The 17,692-nt window shown below is 38.8% G+C and overlaps 1 protein-coding gene across 7 annotated transcripts in view; it reads right to left on the reverse strand.

Annotated features, from left to right (window-relative positions):
* Positions 1 to 6,040, reverse strand: part of LOC101167600 (FH1/FH2 domain-containing protein 1) — a 40,019-nt gene extending 33,979 nt beyond the window's left edge. For 6 of the 7 annotated variants that reach the window (XM_023953786.1, XM_023953790.1, XM_023953788.1 and 3 more), the window contains exon 1: positions 5,800 to 5,964. In XM_023953786.1, the coding sequence (XP_023809554.1) occupies positions 5,800 to 5,964 (165 nt within the window). Of the gene's footprint in view, positions 1 to 5,799 lie in introns of all 7 variants that reach the window. The other variant, XM_023953784.1, reaches the window with a different exon arrangement.
* Between the last annotated feature and the right edge of the window lie 11,652 nt (positions 6,041 to 17,692).

Below are 17,692 nucleotides of genomic sequence, written 5' to 3' on the forward strand. Positions count from 1 at the left end.
ACCAAACCAGACCCACCGTCAGACGGTTCTGCACTGATCAAAACCATCAACCAGCCGACCTCACAGGAGGTCAGAGGTCATAAACACGTCCTGCTGCTCGACACCAGCCAGAAGGACCTGCTGAGCCGCTATCTGCTCGCCCTGGTGCCTGTTACGTCCGTCCGTCTGCTCGTCCAGGCTTATCTGCTGTTTACAGGCCCCGCCCACTTCCTCCGCCATCAGGCAGCAAACCAGCAGGCGGGGGGAGGGGGGCTCCATGCAGCAGAGAATGGATGGAATGTCTCCGTGGATATCTTCTCTGTAGATCTACCCGGCGTTTGCTGCAGCCCTGTGGTGTGATGGTAACAATTAGGGAGTCTGAAAGGTTGGAAAGAAGTGGAACCGGCACTTTGAGAACCTCAGAGGATGCTTCAGATTCCACTGACGCTCAGACGGCGGACTGTGGAGCCGCTGAGCAGGAAGGCTGACGGGACCATCACCAGGAGAACCACGGAGAAACCAGGAGAACCACAGAGAAACCAGGAGAACCACGGAGAAACCAGGAGAACCACGGAGAAACCAGGAGAACCACGGAGAAACCAGGAGAACCACAGAGAAACCAGGAGAACCACAGAGAAACCAGGAGAACCACAGAGAAACCAGGAGAACCACGGAGAAACCAGGAGAACCAGAGAGAAACCAGGAGAACCACGGAGAAACCAGGAGAACCACAGAGAAACCAGGAGAACCAGAGAGAAACCAGGAGAACCAGAGAGAAACCAGGAGAACCACGGAAAAACCAGGAGAACCACAGAGAAACCAGGAGAACCACGGAGAAACCAGGAGAACCACGGACAAACCAGGAGAACCACGGACAAACCAGGAGAACCACGGACAAACCAGGAGAACCACAGAGAAACCAGGAGAACCACAGAGAAAACCAGGAGAACCACGGAGAAACCAGGAGAACCACGGACAAACCAGGAGAACCACAGAGAAACCAGGAGAACCACAGAGAAAACCAGGAGAACCACAGAGAAACCAGGAAAACCACGGACAAACCAGGAGAACCACGGAGAAACCAGGAGAACCACGGAGAAACCAGGAGAACCACAGAGAAACCAGGAGAACCAGAGAGAAACCAGGAGAACCACAGAGAAACCAGGAGAACCACGGAGAAACCAGGAGAACCAGAGAGAAACCAGGAGAACCACGGAGAAACCAGGAGAACCACAGAGAAACCAGGAGAACCAGAGAGAAACCAGGAGAACCACGGAAAAACCAGGAGAACCACAGAGAAACCAGGAGAACCACAGAGAAACCAGGAGAACCACAGAGAAACCAGGAGAACCATGGACAAACCAGGAGAACCACAGAGAAACCAGGAGAACCAGAGAGAAACCAGGAGAACCAGAGAGAAACCAGGAGAACCACGGACAAACCAGGAGAACCACGGAGAAACCAGGAGAACCACAGAGAAACCAGGAGAACCACAGAGAAACCAGGAGAACCACAGAGAAACCAGGAGAACCACGGAGAAACCAGGAGAACCAGAGAGAAACCAGGAGAACCACGGAGAAACCAGGAGAACCACAGAGAAACCAGGAGAACCAGAGAGAAACCAGGAGAACCACGGAAAAACCAGGAGAACCACAGAGAAACCAGGAGAACCACAGAGAAACCAGGAGAACCACAGAGAAACCAGGAGAACCACGGACAAACCAGGAGAACCAGGGAGAAACCAGGAGAACCACGGAGAAACCAGGAGAACCACAGAGAAACCAGGAGAACCACGGACAAACCAGGAGAACCAGGGAGAAACCAGGAGAACCACAGAGAAACCAGGAGAACCAGAGAGAAACCAGGAGAACCACGGAGAAACCAGGAGAACCACAGAGAAACCAGGAGAACCACAGAGAAACCAGGAGAACCAGAGAGAAACCAGGAGAACCACGGAGAAACCAGGAGAACCACGGAGAAACCAGGAGAACCACAGAGAAACCAGGAGAACCACAAAGAAACCAGGAGAACCACGGACAAACCAGGAGAACCACGGAGAAACCAGGAGAACCACAGAGAAACCAGGAGAACCACAGAGAAACCAGGAGAACCACAGAGAAACCAGGAGAACCACGGAGAAACCAGGAGAACCACGGAGAAACCAGGAGAACCACAGAGAAACCAGGAGAACCACAGAGAAACCAGGAGAACCACGGAGAAACCAGGAGAACCACAGAGAAACCAGGAGAACCACAGAGAAACCAGGAGAACCACAGAGAAACCAGGAGAACCACAGAGAAACCAGGAGAACCACGGAGAAACCAGGAGAACCACGGACAAACCAGGAGAACCACGGAGAAACCAGGAGAACCACGGACAAACCAGGAGAACCAGAGAGAAACCAGGAGAACCACGGAGAAACCAGGAGAACCACAGAGAAACCAGGAGAACCACAGAGAAACCAGGAGAACCACGGAGAAACCAGGAGAACCACGGACAAACCAGGAGAACCACGGACAAACCAGGAGAACCACGGACAAACCAGGAGAACCACAGAGAAACCAGGAGAACCACGGACAAACCAGGAGAACCACAGAGAAACCAGGAGAACCACGGAGAAACCAGGAGAACCACGGAGAAACCAGGAGAACCACGGAGAAACCAGGAGAACCACAGAGAAACCAGGAGAACCACAGAGAAACCAGGAGAACCAGGAGACAGGAAAACAGAGGACCAGGACAGCTGATGACCCGTCAGGATGAAGCCGCCTTCCACACGGGAGATATTCTGGATATCCGGTTCTGAAGAACCACGTTCTGGATGCCCACAGTTCTGCTGGATCATTCGGACTGAGCCCGTTCTGAGACGGTTCTGCTGCAGAGGATCCTGAAGGTCGCTGTTTTATGTTACATGTATGCTCTCATCATTGCATCATCAACAAACATTTTATCTTTGGCTATCCTCTAGATCCGCCAAACTCTTAGGGGGAGGAGCTAAAGGACAAAGGTTTCCATCTCTAGGGGGAGGAGCTAAAGGACAAAGGTTTCCATCTCTAGGGGGAGGAGCTAAAGGACAAAGGTTTCCATCTCTTAGGGAACGCTGTCGGAACAACAGGAACGTTCTCCAAACCGCTGAGGCTTCGTCTCCTGATGGAGCTGACAAAAGGACAGGAGTGGGCGTGGTCTCCTAAAACAGGGTCAGAGGTCATGGCCACGTTCACATCTGACTGTCGGTTTAGGAGCCGCAGAAACTGCTGAATGTCTTCATCATCATCATCATCATCATCCAACAATCAGGAATGATCTAACAACATTTACTGGCAGAGGCGTGACGCAGCCGTCTGCGGACCTTGGCCTGCGCAGACGGCTTGTTGCGTAAGAAGTGACTCACAGCCGAGTGATTCTGGGAGGGTGGCGTTGCTGCGTTCACTTCCTGTCAGGAAAACCCGACTCCCTGCAACGAGCGGTTCTCCAGACGGGAAACGTTCTGAAACACAAAGACCCTCAGAACCGACGGACGGTTCTGAGGATCAGATGCCGGTCTTTAGAGACTTCTGATGTGCTCTTGAGCAGAAGTTCTGCAGGTTTGTGACAGAGTTCAACTTTAAGAACATCTGGCTGTGGGGCAGAGGAACAGGGGTCAGTTGGAGGTTCGATTCCTTGTCTGCCCATACGTGCATCTCCAGCTGCCATGCGGCCGCCGTGGCTGCGTGAATGTAAGGCCGGCCCCTTTCCTCCAAACAATCCAAGACGTCTCTGGCGGCCAGAGGAACCGAAGGAAGGTCCGCTCGCGGGGTGAAGGTCCGTCCCCAAACCTCACCGGTTCTTTCATTAAAAAAGGTTTTGCTCTTTTCTGCATCCATGAAAATCCAAACGTTCCGTTGCCATGACGCCAGAGCTCCGTCTGGTTCTGAAGAGCGTCCGTCATAACGGATCACAGCCAGAGTCGCAGCGTCTCGCCAAAAACTTCAGTTCGTTGGGTCGGTCCGGCGGGCCAGGCGGGTTCTCCACGGACCGTGTGGCACCTGGAGATGCTGAAGGACTCGGAACCAGACTGCAACCAACGTTCTGCTCTCCTGGATCGGAACCATTTCAAGCAGGAGCCGTCACTCCGATCCTCAGACTGATCCAAAAACAGAGACTCCACACAGAGGCTACAGGGGGTCAAAGGTCACGTCCATCAGGGGATTTTTCTGTGTCCTCATGTCGGATTTTAGTGGCTGAACATTAAAGTCCAGGTGGGACAAGAACGCCGACGCCGGTTTGATTCCTGATATTTACATTCCGTATCTAACACTCAATAAAGATTAAGCCGATCAAGCCCCTCCCCCCAACCATTGTTTACAAACAAAGAGCAGGTTTGTTGTCTGTCAGTGAGCCTGTTTACACACCAAACAATCATTAACAGGAACGTACCATTTCCTTTCATGACGGGGGGGAAAAAAACTCACGTCTTCTCACTTTCTTGGTTTAGCCGAGTCATTTTGTAGTTTTCGTAGTCGCCGAAACGTAGAATAGGGAGGGGTGGCACCAGCATGCCGTATCCAAGGCAACCGCCATTTCCTGCTCCCGCACTAGCTGAGCTAACGTTAAGACCCCCTGTGCCGCCATGTTTATGCCGCCATCTTCGCCTTGAACGGGAAATTACAAAGTAACAGGAAGTTTAAAGTTCTGTGTGAAATTTCCACACTAACGCGTTCAAGTTTACTTTAGGCACTGATGCATTCTGGGTAATGTGGCCGTACGCTCAAAGCAGAATTACATCAGAGAGAAAAGTTCTCATCAACCCAACATGGACCGTCCCGACACTGTCCTTCAACGAGGCTTCACCGGAACGCTCGTCTGCAGAACCCTGGAGATCAAGGAACATCGGCTTCGTGCTCACGGCACCGAGAACCACCGGGACCACCAGGATCACCAGAACCACCGGGACCACCAGGACCACCAGTACCACCAGGAGTTCTGCTGCACCTGAAGCAGCTCCAGCTTCATGCTGACGAGCGGTACCAGAAGCAGCAGAAGAACCGAGGAGAACCGACACTTCAGTGAATCAAGATGTTAACGCAACGAAGGCCAAACCGAGGAGATGAAGATCCGAGATCAGGATCATCACACCAAAGTCCAAACACGGAAAACCGGTTCCAGAAACTGAAGGAGAAGATCTGCAGGACTACGGTCCACAGAAACATCTGAAGAACATCTGTCCTCTAGATCCTTCATGAAGGAAGAACCAGCAGCTAGAACCCAACTACAGATGTTGGACTACAGACACGCAAACGTCTGATTCTGACACATTCAGAGTAAACGGATCCGAGAACCGCTGATCGGTTTTGCTGTTCCTCCACAGAACGGCGCCGGACCAAAAGCCTGAACCTCCAACAGAAAGACCTTCATGAGAACCTCTTTGATGAATCGCAGCTCAATGCTCTCCTTCAAGTCTGTGGCTGCAAAGAATTGTGGGTAGGAAGGATTTCTGGGAGGACATCCGGGTTGTCCGTCTGAGGACTGTAAGTTGGACGGACAAACGTCTTGGACTCAGCAGACCAGGACCCCTCTGGTCCAGGAGTGCAGGTGGAACCAAACCCAGGAGAAGGTTTCAGAGAGTTTGAAGGTGCTAAAGCTGCCTTGCTCAGCTGCACAGACCTGGGAGAACCTGGAGCTGCAGACGAGGCTCTGCGCTCCTGGTTCTGGAGAAAGCCAGAAGCCTTATTTCACTTAGAACTGGTTCTGTTCAAACGTCAAAACTAAAGTTTGAACAGACACAGAAGAAGTTCTCCAGAGGAGCCTCCTGAAGGACCAAACGAACCCGGTTCCGACCCACCCTATGCGGCGCCTGCAGCAGCTTGTGGATCCCCGGGATCTGCTCGCTCAGAGGCAGGTTCTCCTCCAGGTCCACGGTCGGAGGTCTGCGCGGTTCGGGATAGTTCGTACAGACAAACGGGTCCGAGTCCTCCAGGAACTGGACCCGGCACGTGACGGAGGACATGGCGGAGGAAGCCGCGAGCCGCTGACAGAGAGAGCGGCGGCGCGTGCGTCCTGCACGGAGGAGACTTAAGAATGACAGGCGCGTCCCGGACGACCAGCTGAAGCGGAGCGCGCGCCCACACTTCCGCTGCAGCCTGTCAAAATAAAAGCCGAGTCCGCTTTTAGGGAAAAAAAAGAAGCTTTTCTGAACAACTGAGCATTTCTGGAGGCTAACGCTTTCCTGTTAGGGTTCAACTTAATAGTTGTGTCAAGTTTAGTTTATTTTTTGTTATGTAAAAATGAGTTTTTCTATTCTATTTTAGTGTTAATATAGAATCAAAGGTTTTTTACAACCATTTTAAAACAAATTTGTTGTCATTTATGTACAGGCGCCCTCCTTTCTCACAAATGAAGCGTTAGTGCGTCCTAAAAGAACATTTCTTCTCCTTTTCTTTGTTGTTTACGGAATATTAACGTCCATATTAATGCTGTAAATTATAGCATATTTTATTTTTCGTTGTTTCCCCTTTATCAAAGAGAAGTTAAAACTCAGATGAATGCTTTTATTGTGAAGGGCTGTGGGCTTCCCGGACCAAATGCTAGATGATTAGGAGCGGAGTCTTTGACCTGAGCAGGATGACGTCATAGTTCTTACAGTCTCGAGGTCAGTGCGTTCTGAGGACGGGTCAGCTTCTGGACACGACTGGTTATTTATGAAAGTACTGAATTCAATGCTAAATACAATCTGGTTGTGACTCATGAAGATTACGCCATCGTGTTTGATGCTGTTTCCAAAAATATATGTCAAATGTTTAACCCTTGTGCTATCTTAGATGACCCCCCCCCCCCCCCCCACATTGAGGTGTTCTCCCTACCATGACAAAGGTGGATAAAGGTGGAAAGATTTCATGTAATCCATGGACACCAGTGAAGATCACAAATCATTGAAGAAAAAAGGTTCAGAGCTCTGTATAGTGGGTCTAGATGACCCAACTCCCAATGTTAAAGTGCCTAGGATAGAACAAGGGTTAAGAATCCCTCCATTTTGTCTCAAAAACAGACAAAAAAGGGATTTTCACCTTTTTTTCTCTGACTTTATGAGTATATCAAAGTAGAAAACACATCATCAAGGAGATCATCAGAACCAAAAACCAAAGTTATCTTTCCAAACAGCTTCAGTTCCAGTGTAGAATAGAAAGAACAGGAACACGGTTAGCAAAAGAAAGCTTCATGATAAGAAATAAAATGAGTTCAAACAAATAAAAAGATTCTAAGGGATATTCACCTCTCAGTTCACAACACGTCACTCGTTTTTCAATAGCGCCCTCTGGTGGTAGAACAGAGGATGAAGAACATTTATGATCAACAAAATGCTCCTGCATCTAAACAAGGCATTACAGTTTTTCTCCATTGGTTTGGCTCATTTCTTGAAACAGGAAATACATTCTGAAAATTCTAAGATCATTTGGCAAAACAGTCTTACAGTTTAGCACAACACTATTGTTCACTTGCAAAATCTAATATATCTCCCAAAACTGTTCACTCGTGCTTCAAAACTAAATTCTTTTCCCATGTAAAGAGTCAGTGCCACCAAAATGGCAACGATCCTTCTCAATAGCTTTGGCTCATTTCTTGCAGCAGACTGACGTTCTCAACACTCTTAGTGCTTTTGTCAAAATAATGTGGATGGTTCAGCACAACACCATGGTTCACCTGCAAAAGCTCATATCTCTCCCAAAACAATTCACTCATGTGTCAAAACTAAATTTCCTTCTCATTTAAACAGTCAGTGCCCCCAAAATATTTTGTCCCTTTGGCATAGTGTAAGCACTGCAAGTCAGAATGATTAGATGTTTGGTCACTATAGCAGAGGACCATTGAAATATCACTCATGTCCACCTTTCAGTCTTAGCTCAGTCCTTTATTGACAATGGTAACTGTGCTGTTTTGTATAACTAACACAATACAATTATGTATAAAACTGAAAAAAGAAACAGGATTTTAGGGTGAGAGTAGCCTCTTGGGTTTAACAGCACACATTGCACTCATACTGCCAAAGTAATTGTAACCATTATCATTCACACACATAAAGTAGCTTTCATACATCAGAGTAAAAAGAAAACGTATACAGCATAATATCTTTACAATATAAACACAAACAAAAAACAATGACAATGATATGCAGCCTACAGTGCTGTAAATAATGCTTGAGTTTCACATCTAACAGTGCTGTCTGTCTGGCCACAGATTCTCGTCCACATCACAGCGTTTATTCTCCCTGGCGATGCAACGAGGGCAGAAACGGCGTGCATGTCTCAACCACCCCCTACACTTATCTGCTGTAACATCCTCACACGCAGCATCCATTGCATGGAGCAGGGACCTCTGATCTTGAGCCCGATGCTCAGACACTCTCCACCTCCAAGCGGAGAAAAACTCCTCAATGGGATTGAAAAAAGGAGAGTAAGGTGGTAGGAACACTACGACCATCCTTGGATGAGTAGTGAACCAGGCACTGATGAGCGGGCCACGGTGGAAATTCACATTGTCCCATACAATAACATATAGTGGTAGGTGAGGCCCTAAGAGACCTCTCTCAGTTTCAGGGATCAAATCCAAATGAAAGAAGATGAGGAGCTTCTGTGTATTGTATGGGCCAAGACTGGTGATGTGAGTGGCAACACCATTCTCAGATATGGCAGCACACATAGTTCTATTGCCCCCTCGCTGGCCTGGGACATCCTCCTTTGTAGTCAAGTTCTAGTTTCACCTGACTGTCAATTGCTGTAATAAATGGATCAAATGTTCCAAGGGATTCATATATCGTATTCATGGTATTATGTTCTTGACTGATTTTGACAATTGAACAGACTATTGTGCATGTGATGACTTACACAATGAAATGATGCTGACTCATTTTGGAGCAAACAACCGTTAGATTGAGAATCAACAGTCAGTTTTGATCAGGGGTCGGCAACCCATGGCTCCAGAGCCACATGTGGCTCTTTCATCCTTCTGTTGTGGCTCCCTGTGACTTTGGAAAATAATGAGTATTTTATAATAATCAAATTTGATTTTAGTTTGTTCATTTTTCATGGCATTTCAAAGGCGCTGATGGCTCCGCACGAAGCGCGAGCCACGTAAAAAACAGCTTCGTAATGAGCTCGTATTTATCGGGCGAGACCTGCAGAGCTGATAGCAGGAGGAGACACGCGGGGCGGCTTCAATAAACACTCCCATCTTCTGCCGGGAACTTGACGTGCCGCGGGGCAGAGACCAACTCTCTGATGATAGACAGAGTGCGCGCCAGCATTGCCAGACAGAGTCACAGTTTTCCAGGCGAAAAGTCATCTGAAAACCGCCAAACCCAGCCAAAGACCGCCCAACACAGCTTTTGTTGATGTTTTTTTTGTACTGGACTGATTTAGCAAAATAAAAGATTTTTCTAAATAAAAGACAGTTCAGACTAATAATAAAATGTGTACAATATTGAATATTTCTTCAGCGGGCCGCCTTCTTCCATTCATTTGCTTAACCCGCTCTATCCCTGCTATAACCTGCGTCCGGCTCTTTCATCCTTGTGCTGCGCTGGAGCGACCCGACTATCGTATCATCCTGCTATGACCGTATTTTGCGCTCTCTGTGTAGGACACACTGAAGCAAGAGCTGAAAGACAAACAGAATAAATGTTCTCCAATCTTCTCCTCTTTCCCTCCACTTTTGAGACTGAATAGAACCGTCTCCACTAGAAATCCTCTGCAGCGTTTTCAGTAAAATAAAACATTTCACACAATTTACTAAATTCTACCAAAATGAGAAAGAAACACCTGAGCACAACATTAATGAACAAAAAACAAACAAACAAACAAATAAACAAACAATGAACAAACAAACAAATAAACAAACAAGTGAACAAATAAACAAATGAACAAATAAACAAACAATGAACAAATAAACAAATTAACAAACAAACAAGCAAATGAACGAACAAACAAATAAACAAATAAATGAACAAATGAAACAAACAAATGAACAAATAAACAAATAAACAAACAAATGAACAAATAAACAAATGAACAAACAAACAAATGAACAAAAAAATAAATGAAACAACAAATAAATGAACAAATAAACAAAAAATGAACAAATAAACAAATGAATAAACAAACAAATAAACAAACAAGTGAACAAATAAATGAACAAATAAACATACAAATAAACAAATAAACAAATGAATAAACAAATAAATGAACAAATGAAACAAACAAATGAACAAATAAACAAATGAACAAATAAACAAACAATGAACAAACAAATGAACAAATGAAACAAACAAATGAACAAATAAACAAATGAACAAATAAACAAACAAATGAACAAATAAACAAATGAACAAACAAACAAATGAACAAAAAAATAAATGAAACAACAAATAAATGAACAAATAAACAAAAAATGAACAAATAAACAAATGAATAAACAGGCAAATGAACAAACAAACAAATGAACAAACAAACAAACAAATGAACAAACAAACAAATGAACAAACAAACAAAACAAATGAAAAACAAACACATGAACAAACACACAAATGAACAAACACACAAATGAACAAATAAAAGGACAAATGAACGAATAAACAAATAAAGAGGCAAATTAACAAATAAACAAACAAATGAACAAACAAACAAATGAATAAATAAAAAAATGAATAAACAAACAAATGAACAAATAAACAAATGAACAAATAAACAAATGAACAAATAAACAAACAAACAAATGAACGAATAAACAAATGAACAAATAAACAAATGAACAAATTAACAAATGAACAAATAAACAAATGAACAAATAAACAAATGAATAAACAAACAAACAAACAAATAAACAAATGAACAAATAAACAAATGAATAAACAAACAAATGAATAAACAAACAAATGAAAAAACAAACAAATGAAAAAAAACAAATGAACAAATAAACAAACAAATGAAAAAAAAAACAAATGAACAAACAAACAAATGATCATATAAACAAATGAATAAACAAACAAATGAACAAACAAACAAATGAACAAATAAACAAATGAACATATAAACAATTGAATAAACAAACAAATGAACAAACAAACAAATGTACAAATAAAAGATTAACAAATAAACAAACAAATGAACAAACAAACAAATGAACAAATAAACACACAAATGAACAAATAAACAAACGCACAAATTAACAAATGAACAAACAAACAAACACATGAATGAATAAATAAATGAATTAATTAATAAACAAGTAAACAAATGAAAAATTGAATGAATGAACATTTCACTCAGCGATTTGTACATTTCTCCACACATTTCTCCACATGAACGAACAAATAAATGAACAAATAAACAAAAGAACAAATAAACAAACAAATGAACAAATAAACAAATGAATAAACAAACAAATGAAAAAACAAACAAATGAACAAATAAACAAACAAATGAACAAATAAACAAATGAACAAACAAACAAATGAACGAACGAACAAATGAATCAACAAACAAACAAATGAACAAATAAACAAATGAATAAACAAACAAATGAACAAATAAACAAATGAACAAACAAACAAATGAACAAATAAACAAATGAACAAATAAACAAATGAACAAATTAACAAATGAACAAATAAACAAATGAACAAATAAACAAATGAATAAACAAACAAACAAACAAATAAACAAATGAACAAATAAACAAATGAATAAACAAACAAATGAATAAACAAACAAATGAACAAACACACAAATGAACAAATAAACAAATGAATAAACGAACAAATGAACAAACAAACAAATGAACAAATAAACAAATGAACAAACAAACAAATGAACAAATAAACAAATGAACAAATAAACAAATAAACAAACGAATAAACAAACAAATGAAAAAAATAAATAAATGAACAAATAAACAAATCAACAAATAAACAAATCAACAAATAAACAAACAAATGAACAAATAAACAAATGAATAAACAAACAAATGAACAAACAAACAAATGAACAAATAAACAAACGAACAAACAAACAAATGAACAAATAAACCAATGAACATATAAACAAATGAATAAACAAACAAATGAAAAAACAAACAAATGAACAAATAAACAAATGAACAAATAAACAAATGAATAAACAAACAAATGAACAAACAAACAAATGAACAAATAAACAAATGAACAAATAAACAAATGAATAAACAAACAAATGAACAAATAAACAAATGAACAAACAAACAAATGAACAAATAAACAAACAAATGAACAATAAACAAATGAATAAACAAACAAATGAACAAATGAACAAATAAACAAATGAATAAACAAACAAATGAACAAATGAATTCTTCCACTTTCGGCTTCTCCCATCAGGGGTCGCCACAGCGAACAAGTCGCATGGTAAATTTGGCAATGTTTTACGCCGGATGCCCTTCCTGACGCAACCTTCTCAAACCGGGCTTGGAACCGGCAGAGGTAGAGAAGGGAACAGGGAGCAGCCCGGAGTCGAACCCTGGTTTCACGGACGGAAGGCGCCGCAAACCAGCACGAGCTAAACTGGCTCCCAAATAAACAAATGAATAAACAAACAAATGAACAAATAAACAAATGAACAAACAAACAAATGAACAAATAAACAAACAAATGAACGATAAACAAATGAATAAACAAACAAATGAACAAACAAACAAATGAACAAATAAACAAATGAACATATAAACAAATGAACAAACAAACAAATGAACAAATAAACAAATGAACAAACAAACAAGCAAATGAACGAACAAACAAATAAACAAACAAATGAACAAATAAATGAACAAATGAAACAAACAAATGAACAAATAAACAAATGAACAAATAAACAAACAAATGAACAAATAAACAAATGAACAAACAAATGAACAAAAAAATAAATGAAACAACAAATAAATGAACAAATAAACAAAAAATGAACAAATAAACAAATGAATAAACAAACAAATAAACAAACAAGTGAACAAATAAATGAACAAATAAACAAACAAATAAACAAATAAACAAATGAATAAACAAATAAATGAACAAATGAAACAAACAAATGAACAAATAAACAAATGAACAAATAAACAAACAATGAACAAACAAACAAATTAACAAACAAACAAGCAAATGAACGAACAAACAAATAAACAAACAAATGAACAAATAAACAAATGAACAAATAAACAAACAAATGAACAAATAAACAAATGAACAAACAAACAAATGAACAAAAAAATAAATGAAACAACAAATAAATGAACAAATAAACAAAAAATGAACAAATAAACAAATGAATAAACAGGCAAATGAACAAACAAACAAATGAACAAACAAACAAACAAATGAACAAACAAACAAATGAACAAACAAACAAACAAATGAAAAACAAACACATGAACAAACACACAAATGAACAAACACACAAATGAACAAATAAAAGGACAAATGAACGAATAAACAAATAAAGAGGCAAATTAACAAATAAATAAACAAATGAACAAACAAACAAATGAACAAATAAAAAAATTAATAAACAAACAAATGAACAAATAAACAAATGAACAAATAAACAAATGAACAAATAAACAAACAAACAAATGAACGAATAAACAAATGAACAAATAAACAAATGAACAAATTAACAAATGAACAAATAACCAAATGAACAAATAAACAAATGAACAAATAAACAAACAAATGAACAAATAAACAAATGAACAAACAAACAAATGAACAAAAAAATAAATGAAACAACAAATAAATGAACAAATAAACAAAAAATGAACAAATAAACAAATGAATAAACAGGCAAATGAACAAACAAGCAAATGAACGAACAAACAAATAAACAAATAAATGAACAAATGAAACAAACAAATGAACAAATAAACAAATAAACAAACAAATGAACAAATAAACAAATGAACAAACAAACAAATGAACAAAAAATTAAATGAAACAACAAATAAATGAACAAATAAACAAAAAATGAACAAATAAACAAATGAATAAACAAACAAATAAACAAACAAGTGAACAAATAAATGAACAAATAAACAAACAAATAAACAAATAAACAAATGAATAAACAAATAAATGAACAAATGAAACAAACAAATGAACAAATAAACAAATGAACAAATAAACAAACAATGAACAAACAAACAAATTAACAAACAAACAAGCAAATGAACGAACAAACAAATAAACAAACAAATGAACAAATAAATGAACAAATGAAACAAACAAATGAACAAATAAACAAATGAACAAACAAACAAATGAACAAAAAAATAAATGAAACAACAAATAAATGAACAAATAAACAAAAAATGAACAAATAAACAAATGAATAAACAGGCAAATGAACAAACAAACAAATGAACAAACAAACAAACAAATGAACAAACAAACAAATGAACAAACAAACAAAACAAATGAAAAACAAACACATGAACAAACACACAAATGAACAAACACACAAATGAACAAATAAAAGGACAAATGAACGAATAAACAAATAAAGAGGCAAATTAACAAATAAACAAACAAATGAACAAACAAACAAATGAATAAATAAAAAAATGAATAAACAAACAAATGAACAAATAAAAGGACAAATGAACGAATAAACAAATAAAGAGGCAAATTAACAAATAAATAAACAAATGAACAAACAAACAAATGAACAAATAAAAAAATTAATAAACAAACAAATGAACAAATAAACAAATGAACAAATAAACAAATGAACAAATAAACAAACAAACAAATGAACGAATAAACAAATGAACAAATAAACAAATGAACAAATTAACAAATGAACAAATAAACAAATGAACAAATAAACAAATGAATAAACAAACAAACAAACAAATAAACAAATGAACAAATAAACAAATGAATAAACAAACAAATGAATAAACAAACAAATGAACAAACACACAAATGAACAAATAAACAAATGAATAAACGAACAAATGAACAAACAAACAAATGAACAAATAAACAAATGAACAAACAAACAAATGAACAAATAAACAAATGAACAAATAAACAAATAAACAAACGAATAAACAAACAAATGAAAAAAACAAATAAATGAACAAATAAACAAATCAACAAATCAACAAATAAACAAATCAACAAATCAACAAATAAACAAATGAACAAATAAACAAATGAATAAACAAACAAATGAACAAACAAACAAATGAACAAATAAACAAACGAGCAAACAAACAAATGAACAAATAAACAAATGAACATATAAACAAATGAATAAACAAACAAATGAAAAAACAAACAAATGAACAAATAAACAAATGAACAAATAAACAAATGAATAAACAAACAAATGAACAAACAAACAAATGAACAAATAAACAAATGAACAAATAAACAAATGAATAAACAAACAAATGAACAAATAAACAAATGAACAAACAAACAAATGAACAAATAAACAAACAAATGAACAATAAACAAATGAATAAACAAACAAATGAACAAACAAACAAATGAACAAATAAACAAATGAACATATAAACAAATGAACAAACAAACAAATGAACAAAAAAACAAACAAATGAACAAATAAACAAATGAATAAACAAACAAATGAACAAATAAACAAACAAATGAATAAACAAACAAATGAACAAACAAACAAATGAACAAATAAACAAATGAACATATAAACAAATGAATAAACAAACAAATGAACAAACAAACAAATGAACAAACAAACAAATGTACAAATACAAAATGAACAAATAAAAAAACAAATGAACAAACAAACAAATGAACAAATAAACACACAAATGAACAAATAAACAAACAAATGAACAAACAAACAAATGAACAAACAAACAAATTAACAAACGAACAAATTAACAAACGAACAAACAAACAAACACATGAATGAATAAATAAATGAATTAATTAATTAATAAACAAGTAAACAAATGAAAAATTGAATGAATGAACATTTCACTCAGCGATTTGTACATTTCTCCACACGTTTCCACACCTGAGACACAGGTAAGGGCTGTGAGGTCACTTCCTGGTCGTTTCAAAGCCCCGATGGCCGATGACTGGACTGATGAATGAACTGGAGAACCACATGCGCCAGGCGTGGAGGCACACCTGGCCTACTTTGAAAATGCTTCACTCAGGTGTGCTTCACGAGGCAGCAGGTGAGTTCACCTGTCTTCAACAAAAATGAAAGCAGGTAGAAGACAAAGAAGAAGAAGCCGGGTGAGAATGAGAGGACATGGAGGAGGTAGAGGAGGAGGCGCACATATATGAAGAAGGAGACAGAGGAAAAGAGGACATAAAGTTGAAAGAACCTGAACAAAGAAGACGGGGATTCAATTCAATTCAATTCAATTCAATTTTATTTGTATAGCCCAAAATCACAACAACAGTCGTCTCGATGGGCTTCGAAGTAAAACATGAAATCAAAAGGATCACGAATACAAAGAGTTCAATAGAAAAATACTAAAATGAACTAACAAACTGACTAAGCTATACTGGCATCCCTGCCCTTAGACCCCCCTTCGCGGTAAGGAAAAACTCCTAAAAAACCGGATTCCGGAAAAAACGAAGAAACCTCAGGGGTGCCCACATGAAGGAGGGATCCTCCCCCAGGACGGACAGGCGATTTACCAGAAATCTTAGAGAAGAATTAACTTATCTAAATCTACAACTACATATATAAAAGTCCAGCAGACGAGCTTCATCCAGCCGTGGTTATCGGGACAGTCAAAGGCGCGAGTCGAGCCGGAGACAGGAACCACAGCCAGGTGTAGGAGCAGGAGCAGAGACGAGGTACTCGGTCAGGAACTGGAGCACGGATGAGCCAACTGGAGTCTGGAAGCACTCCCACTCCCCAGGAGGGGAGAGGAAAAGAGGGACAATACATGAATCGCACTGCACCAAACAGAGGCATGGAGAACTAAATGATAAATTATGATCAAGAATAGAGGAGAGGAAGGGTAGAAGTAAAAAAGGAAAGAGGACAGAACCCCAGTGCACCATAGTTACCCCAGCTTCAACTTCTAGCAGCCTTTTAAAAGAAATAGTTATTATTAAGTTTAATTTAAACAAACTAACATTAAGTTAAATAATCTCTGAATACTAACTAGTCTGACAATAAGCCTGTCCAAAGAGGAATGTTTTCAGTCTAACTTTGAATGTAGAAACTGAGTCGGCCTCTCTTACATGAGCTGGGAGTTTATTCCATAAAACAGGGGCTTGGTGGCTAAACGCTCTACCTCCAACCGTACTTTTACTAATTCTAGGAACCACAAGCAGTCCTGCATTTAGTGAGTGAAGTGTTCTGATTGGTTGGTAAGGGACTATGAGGTCCTTAATATAGGACGGGGCCATTCCATGTAAGGCCTTCTAGGTTAACAGGAGGATCTTGAACTTGATTCTAGAATCAACTGGGAGCCAATGGAGCGAAACTAACACAGGAGTGATGTGATCTCTTCTGCTGGTTCCAGCTAACAATCTAGCAGCTGCGTTCTGAACAAGCTGGAGACTTCTTAAGGAACTCTTAGGACACGCTGCTAACAAGGAGTTACAGTAATCCAGCCTCGACGTAACAAATGCATGGATGAGTTTTTCAGCATCACTCTTAGAAAGTATATTTCTGATCTTAGCAATATTCCGCAGG

Source organism: Oryzias latipes, chromosome 3 (assembly GCF_002234675.1).
Source record: "Oryzias latipes chromosome 3, ASM223467v1".
Taxonomy (NCBI): domain Eukaryota; kingdom Metazoa; phylum Chordata; class Actinopteri; order Beloniformes; family Adrianichthyidae; genus Oryzias; species Oryzias latipes.